This window comes from Cajanus cajan, chromosome 8 (genome assembly GCF_000230855.2).
Source record: "Cajanus cajan strain Asha chromosome 8, NIPB_CcT2T_4, whole genome shotgun sequence".
NCBI lineage: Eukaryota > Viridiplantae > Streptophyta > Magnoliopsida > Fabales > Fabaceae > Cajanus > Cajanus cajan.
In genome coordinates, this window is record NC_138524.1 from 17,987,306 (window position 1) to 17,995,819 (window position 8,514).

An 8,514-nucleotide genomic window follows, 5' to 3' on the forward strand; every position below is an offset into this window, starting at 1 on the left:
ATTTGCTTAACTTTCACTTCTCTACTCTAATCATGTATACCATTTATATAAGCACTTGAGCAGAGAAAAGAGCAATAAGTTCATCTAATCACTACGGCGCTGAAAAAGAAATTATTTCAATAATTGATAATAGATATAATCAATTATGGTTATAATTCGTTATATGAATAAATTTTATATTTGTATATGTTAGATGAAAATTGATTTTAAGATATATATTTTTCTTTTTGAGAAGAAATTATGGGTGGGAATGACTCTCTGGTCTAACGTAGAGAAACTTTCCAGACTTAGTTCTTAGAAAAGTAATTACACTTATTTGAATTGCCTAAAATAATTTTTTTTATATATATATACACATAGTAAAATTACAAAAAAAATGGTATAATGTTATTTGTAATAGTTGATTATGTATTTACCAAAAAGTTGTTTCCTTTGTTAAAATTTAGAATAATAGTGTAATTTGTTTTTATATTGTTATCCATTTATAAATTGTTATGCATGATAAGTTTGTTGATCTTTTCAATAGCTATCTTAAAAATGATGTATACCATGATTTGTTATTAGTGATTGATTAAGTGTGTAAAATATTTATACCGACAACGCATAAAAATTAAACTCAAATTATAATTAAAGATTTTAATACAAAACATATGCTTGAACAGTAAGTCAGTAACTCCATCGAAGAATAGTGTTAAGAAAAAAAAAAAATCTAATCCAAACATGCTCTAGTGATACTACAAGTCCACAAGCAACTTTTCTGCAGATTCCATTCCAAGTTTTCTGAGCTAGTCATGTGTATGTCTGGTCTACTTCATCATGTTTGAAAAGGACCGTGTCATTGGAATCCAGGAAAAGAGAAAACAAAAACAATAGAGAAGTTTTCTGCTGGAATTCAAGAGAGTGGCTAGTTTAGCTAGTTGAGAAAAGATATGAGGGTAGGCAACTTTTGCTAAGAAATGGTGGAATTGGATGCTACAAAGCTAGAAGTAGAAAATTGGACACAAACCAATGATAGGAAGGGAAAAAATGCACAAGAATACGAAAAAGCTTTGAGAATCACATGACACTAGATTTTTTTTCATATCAAAGGGAAAGAAAAAGCAATGTGTATCAGAATATTTCTCTTCTTTGTGACAGCTGCCTACTTATGTCGCATGGACTGTCTAATCACAGTATTGTTTCAATTATATACAGATGTTTGTGCATAGTTTTCCCAAAGAAATTTAAAGAATAAAAAAGAATTTACAAATATTAAATCATGCCTATATTTGTAGGTTTAACAAGGACTTGCAATAACAAGTGATGGCAAAATTAACCAAAATGAATCTGCTAGAATTGGAGGAAGAATTAAGGTGCTATTTTCATTAATTGGTAGATATTGAAAGAGACAAATTAAACTATATCTTAGAATCAATTTTGACTTTAAAAATTATGTAACATTATGTGTAATGAAGAATATAAAGGTTTATACATCATGGTAAAGTAGGTTTTCCCTTTTCATGTAAAACTAGCTTTGCTTGTTGACTTGTTCAATTTGACACTGACTGCATTTTCTTTAGGGAACGTTTGAATAGTATATAAAAACCAATAACCAATAACTAATATCAGTGTAGCTGAAGTGATACATATCCAATTATAGCATAGGGGCTGTAACTTTCATTTTAAATTTGCCTTTGTTTATTAAGTACTATCTTTCCAATGAGCTGAGGACAAATTATTTGGCTTTCTGTATATACATAGAAGCATATTATTGACTAGTTTCCTCAACCATGCAATTTTTGTCATGTCTTTCTGTATATACATATAAACCATGCCTAAAACCAAAGGACAAACAAACATTACATTAGCAAATATAACTGAACAGTGTATCTACTATACAGAGAATTTGCTTCTGGAAAAAGAAATTTTCAAGCACAGAGAATATAACTCAATATGCTCTATTATGTATAGTAAAAATTGGGTGAATATCTTCCTTTAGCTTCTTTGAGATGGTGGCAATACAAATCCCTTGGTGGAATGCTTGCTTCAACTCGTACTCAGTTGGCTGTCTAGAACCATCACCACAATAAGTTCCTGCACCATAAGGACTTCCACCTTTCACCTCATCCATCTCAAACATGCCAGTACCAAATGTGTATCCTATTGGAACAAATAGCATTCCATGATGAACCAGCTGAGTGATAGCAGTCAACCTGTCATAGATTCCACATCAATTTTCTTATCATTAGTGCATAATGGTAAGATATTGTTCAATACGTGAGTCTACATATATCATTAAATATATAAAAGTTATCAAAAGAATTAACCCTTTTGAAGTGTTCTTAAAATGTTAAATTTCTTTGAATTGTTGACATGCCATAAGATATGTGCTTTGCAGTGTATAGATACAAAAGTCTTGCTTCTGTTTTTATGGCAGGTCAAAACAGAAATAAGAAAAAGTTCAAGTCATTCTCTTCATGAAGGAATGTGTACTTTCATATTATAAAAGAGTAAATATCCACTTTGATCTCTAAATTTTGAAGCCACCTTCGTATTAATCCTTAAAATATATTTTTTTCAAATAAGTCTTAAAAGATGCAAATTGACAATCACATTAGTCCAAAACTAAAAAAATGTGATTAAAGTGATAATATTGATATATATTCAAAGACTAAAATGATAATAAATAGTTAAATTTAAAGACTTATTTGACAATTTCTTAGTTTTAGAGATTAGTATGACAACATCTACTAAATTTAGGGATTAAAATGGGTGTTTACTTTATTAAAAAATGTTTTGTCCCAGAAGTCATATCATATATAACATCACATTATTAGTAAAGAAGATTGCTTTTTATATTCTTAAGAGAAACCCTTTAATTTCCAACTATAAGAAATCAGTCATGATCATAAGAATTATTAAGAAACTAAATTGAGATAGAGGGTCATACGGTGTAGTCTCTTGTCCACCACCTTGGGAACTGGTGCTGTAGAAGATTCCAGCAGGCTTGGTTGCAAGCATTTGTGCTATCCATAGATATTGAGCTGAATCTAGAAAAGCCTTAAACTGAGCAGCCATCATTCCAAACCTTGTTGGAAAGCCAAACACCAAACCATCTGCCTCAGGAAGTTTAAATGGGTTAATGATTGGTACATCACTCTTGGGTGGTGCTCTAAGCCTAGCAAGCTCCTCAGTTGAAAGTGTCTCAGGTACCTGCTCATAGTCATTAAATTCAGCACTGCATCTTCTTTTTCCATAGAAAGAAATTAAAACCAAATGTTTACTTCCCATTCACAAAAGCAATAAAGCAAAACAGAATTTTGCATTAGGAAGACTTGCTCTTAGAGACTTGATCCTGAATCATTGAATGTGTTTCCAAATTAATTTCAGTCACAAATTTTGTTACATCGCGTATTATGGCATGACAAATTGATTTTGGACCTAAACCAAACTGGCACTACAACATATTGAAAAACTAAGGACATGAAATTACTAAAAATAAGTAAAGGCTATGGAATCCTACTGCCATGAGACCATAGTAAAATATGGTTATAGTGAAGGAACCAAGCTAACTGATGAATGTTTGAATCTAACTTTGTGAAAGTCAGATCAGATGGCAATATTAATGATATTAAGAATCTGTTGGGTAAATTTTTCTAGAAACATTTTAGAAGAGAAAAATAGGAAGGAAAAATGAAGAAAACTTCTGTACAAACTAAAATTAGCTTATCCATAAGCTTATTTGTAAAAGTTTTCTCTTATTAACTTCTCTAAAATCTTATTTTTAACTTGTGTATAAGCTAGTTTTAACTTGAGCAAAAAATTTATTTTGATTTTTCTTCCCATCTTTTTTTCTTAGAAGTTTTTCTGAAAAAATTTATCCACCCATATCCTAAGTTTAAACCATTTATAAGCCTAAGGTAGAAACACTGCAGCTGTGGCAATGCATGCAGATTATTTCATGAAATTTAGCTGCTACATAGAGGCACAGAGGAATAAGGCTTAGCTCTGGAGTTGTAGTTGCTTACTGTTTGCAATTTTATGATACGAGTAAATAGATTGCATAAGATTAAGAATTGTGATAAATGAAATAAACATACATACCTGCCACAGTTTTCCTTCAACACCCTCTACAGAATTAACCCCGAGCAATATTTCCCTCGCTAGTCTTTCCACATGACCATACATTGAGTAATACCTGCAAAAAAAAAAGAAAAAAAAAGAATATTTTCGTTTTGTAAATGATCTTTATACTAATTAACATGCTCAATAATTCATTAAAGAGGAAATGAAGATTACAATAAGAGAAGGTAGGTAACACAAACGCCAAAGTTATACTTTATCAGTATATAGTCTTCGAAAAACAAAAGTTAAAAGGAGAAATAAAAATCAAATAGAAGTAAGATGACTGCTATATTTGCAAATCACTGTAGAAGAATTTATATTTTTTTTAGTAATGATATAAGTACAACAAAATTTTAGTATAATTTATACAATATCACTTTTTATATCTATTTCTTTTTATCATTTCATTTATTATATTTATTAATGATGAAAAGATATAGACACCGATTTTTTTTTTCTTTTTTTGTATATCATTACTTTTCCGAATTGAATCTAACTCTAGTAGCAGCATTTCGAAGGTTAACTTAATAGCACAAAATCACATCAACCCAACAATTACTTGTGCTCTATACTTCCTTTAAGCTTTACATTTCTTTCATGTAGTGATCATTTTTGATGAACAGAAACACACAAACACAAAGAGTTCAAAAGAATAACAACTTTTATATGTGCTTTGATCATAGAAGATGAAACAAACCATTGTATCGTTACAGAACAGAAGAAAAAACAGAGGCAGAGGAAGAAAGCATCATATCTGTCAAAGTTATCCAAGATCTTCAAAGAACATTGGAATTTGAAAGACTTCAAATTTAAGAACCCATTGAAGAATTAAAAGAAACCCATAGAACAAAATTTCACATTGAGCACCATGCATCATGCATGTTAGAGAAAGATTAACAAGAGTTATACTTAAAGTTAAGCACACACGTGCCACACATGCACAAAGAAAGGTTAAGAGTTGATCATACACAATGTAAACTTTGACAGCCATTGATGATCGTGCAAGTTCTCTTCCTCTCTCGTTGCGTTAGAATTCTTTCTTGGCTAAACGAAATGAACAGTTAAAAGTTGATGACTAAAATGGCGGGAATTGCAAGCCATATTTGTAGTCGTTATTTCATTTTCTTTTTTTCTTGAGGCTCTATAGATGAAATGAAAAGGTATGAAAATAGTTTTAATTTTTTTCTCTTAAAAAAATAATATAGGATAAAATATATTATTGGCCTCAATATTTTAAAATATTACTCTTAGATTTTATAATTTTACTTGATTGAGATTTTAATATTTTTTTTATTTGTAAATTTTAGAAGTCTATAAAAATGTAGTGATTTATATATATATTTTTTTAAGATTTATAATTAATATTTTGTAGTTTACATTTTAATAAATTTATTCAATAATAATTTATAAGATTTGAAAACGCTGTATGTATTTATAAAATTTGAAATGATTTCATAAGTTTATAGAAAAAATTTTAAGTTATAAGAATAAATTAAAAAAAATGACTAAAAAAATTTAGATAAAAAAGTAAGACTTAATCCCTGAGATAAATAGTTTTTTTTTCTTCACGCAATTCAAAATGTGAAGCAAGTCTTTTTATTCGATTGTAAAAATTTGAAATTCAACTGATCATGAATTTTCATTTATTTTATTTTGTGAAATAACATGTATAAATGAATTATTCTATCATAAAGTTAAAATTTTTCACTTTTTTTTAATAATTTTTATAGATACTTTTATTGATTAGTAATGGTAATGGGCACTAATTTTGATTTTTTTTAATATAAATCTAAATTTGAGAATTATAGATTTTTTTTATAATTGAATGAATTCTTATAAATTAAATAAATTCAGTATTAAAATATACAAAAAAAAATATTTTATCGATAATAATCCTCTTTTAGACAAATATATTTATTTTATAAAATAATTTTATGTTGGTTGTTAAACAATCAATGTAAAAACATGGATGAATTCAAGGGGCCCTTCCTCCTTTTACTCTTTGAAAGAAAATATAATATTTTTTGTTATTTTAAATATATGATTATGTTAATTAAAAGAGTTAAAATTATATATATTATTGATGAATTTATGAATTAAAGGAATAATATTTATAAGTTAAATAATGATAGACTCATATTTACTTAATTTTGGTTACAAAATCTTGAACAAAGTTAGCTCCTTCATTTAACTTTGCACATTTTTTGTCCTCTTTTGATCCAATTTTTTTGTGCATATATAGCTAATTTTAAAATCATCTGACAATACCCTGATATAACTCCTTTTTGTGTAGATAATGAGTAGAAGAGGTTAGTGTCAAGGATTCCTTAGATTGAGACTTGCTAAAGCTGAAATTGAAGAGCTAAGGAGCTAGAAATGCAATTGGCGTTGGGCTTGGTTCGAGGTAGAGAGCATTATTCTCTGGATACACACTAGCGCTCGCCATGAAACTAAATGACACTGGCGTGAGTCCTCTAACTTGGCTGGCCAACTCGTTTTAAGGCAAAATCATGAGGATTTCCCCTCATTCACACATAGAATGAAGCCTTGAAGCTATGGAAGGGATTCCCAGTGCTTGAGACCGTGTTGTGTGTAGGTTTTTCCTTCGGTTCTTCCATTTTCTCTTCCATCTCTTATTTTGTTTTTTCCCTCGTGGATTTGAGCGGCTAGTCCATTTTTTTGTGGGGTTAGATGTAACCAACTAAAGTCTCTTGTAATCTTTATCCTATTAATGATAAATGTTTATTTCACTCATTGTTATATTGCATTTCTATTCTTAATGCTTGCATTGGATTGATCACCCATTGCTTGATATAGGGTCCATTGAGTATTGGAAAATAGCCCTTGAAACTAACTTTGAAACAAAATACTTAGTAAAAAATGTGTCTAGGAATGAAGCTTAACCCATTAGGAGTCTCAAACCCTAGTCACTAATGTAGGTTCATATGTTGGATATTTAAGGGATTGATGTTCAACATATGTTTCAAGGCTCTTTCTCTAAGGGATTAGTTTTGAGTATAATTGTGGGATGACTAAACAATGTATGTAATAAGAGAAGAATTAATTGCATGAGAGTGAAGTTCAGTGAAATTTAACCCTCACAAATCCACAATATCATTTCATATCTTTTTTGCACACAAACTGTTCGACAAAATTATCCTTAGAGTAATTTATGTTATTTTCTTTTATACTTAACACAAATTACAATAGAGAACTATTCTTTAATCAATAATGATTATTAAATGCTTATTTTATCTTATCTAGTCTCCATGAATACGATCTTAGATATATTACTTGTACAACCGGTATACTTGCTATGTTTTGAGTCCATGGTTAGAACATATTTATATTTAATAAGGAGAGAAACTAATCCGAAGTAGAAACCCAACAGATAAATAATGTAATGTATTTAACAATTTCAATTTAATATTTATTTAAATTTATTACTAAAAAAAGTCTCTCTTTAGTTGTGGGTTGGATTTATCCCCAAGTAGAAAGAAAAGTAGTGATTCTTTTTGCAAGTTATGTGAATCCTTTAACATCAATTACATTGAATCAATGTAAAAAATTCCCAAATGTTTAAGCATTAAATCACTTTTACAAGTTCTCAAAACAAATTCAAATTAAACTAAAAGCATGGTAAAGAAACTTTTAAATAAAAAAAAAAAGGTCCTAATAAGCAACATAAACAAAAGGAAAAATAAGTTAGTCCTCAAAATGCCATACTAATCAAAGCCATCTCATCAAACATAAAATTGAAGCTTAAGTTTCGTCTCTTGTAAGCTCAAACTCATCTATCTAATTTGTACCTGAAAATGGTGTTCAACCCATACAAGATAAACAACATAACAAAGAGGAGTAATGTTAGGTCAAAAGACGAATTTTGACTCCTTAGGATTTCAAGTCTTAATGTCAACAAACAAAAATATTTTTCTAGAGAAAAGTTTTACGAATAAAACACTAAGATGAATTAGGCACTAAGATGACTAAGTTATCTAGTCAGACGAAGTATTTAATTTGAAAGACACACATTTTGATTTCATATAATTTATGGTGCCTAATAACCTAATCGCTTGTGTCTATATGGAAAGGAAAAGGAAAAGTTCTGAAGGTTGAATCTGAGTACAATAGCTCAGATGAAAGTTCCGAAAACCCAATAGACGAGAGATAACTATCATGTTCAAGAAGTTTAAAAACTTGTTAAAGAAAATCTATCTAATTTATTTATTACAATAAAAATAAATAATGGATTGAATCTAATCCATTCATTTAATTTTATAGATGGTTAGTGATATTCATTAACTACTTTTTTAAAATCTATTAAATTATAACATGAGATGCTTATTAGATTCAAATTTTAAAAGATTATTTTGACATAATTTTTTTTGTGAATTTTAAAAGATTATAAAA

The 8,514-nt window shown here is 28.8% G+C and overlaps 1 protein-coding gene across 2 annotated transcripts; it reads right to left on the bottom strand.

Annotated features, from left to right (window-relative positions):
* Window positions 1–1,639: 1,639 nt before the first annotated feature.
* LOC109805277 (NAD(P)H dehydrogenase (quinone) FQR1-like) lies at window positions 1,640–5,203 on the bottom strand. Of its 2 annotated transcripts, none has more exons than XM_083062199.1 (4): window positions 4,802–4,926; window positions 4,084–4,177; window positions 2,930–3,192; window positions 1,640–2,192 (listed from the first exon to the last, which is right to left on the bottom strand). In XM_083062199.1, exons 2-4 carry the CDS (start codon window positions 4,165–4,167, stop codon window positions 1,928–1,930), a joined length of 612 nt encoding a protein of 203 aa, XP_082918325.1. In that variant the 5' UTR covers window positions 4,168–4,177; window positions 4,802–4,926; the 3' UTR covers window positions 1,640–1,927. The 2 variants fall into 2 exon arrangements, with proteins under 2 accessions (XP_082918325.1, XP_029128461.2); XM_029272628.2 differs by lacking the exon at window positions 4,802–4,926 and adding an exon at window positions 5,073–5,203 and having other exon boundaries at window positions 1,647–2,192.
* Between the last annotated feature and the right edge of the window lie 3,311 nt (window positions 5,204–8,514).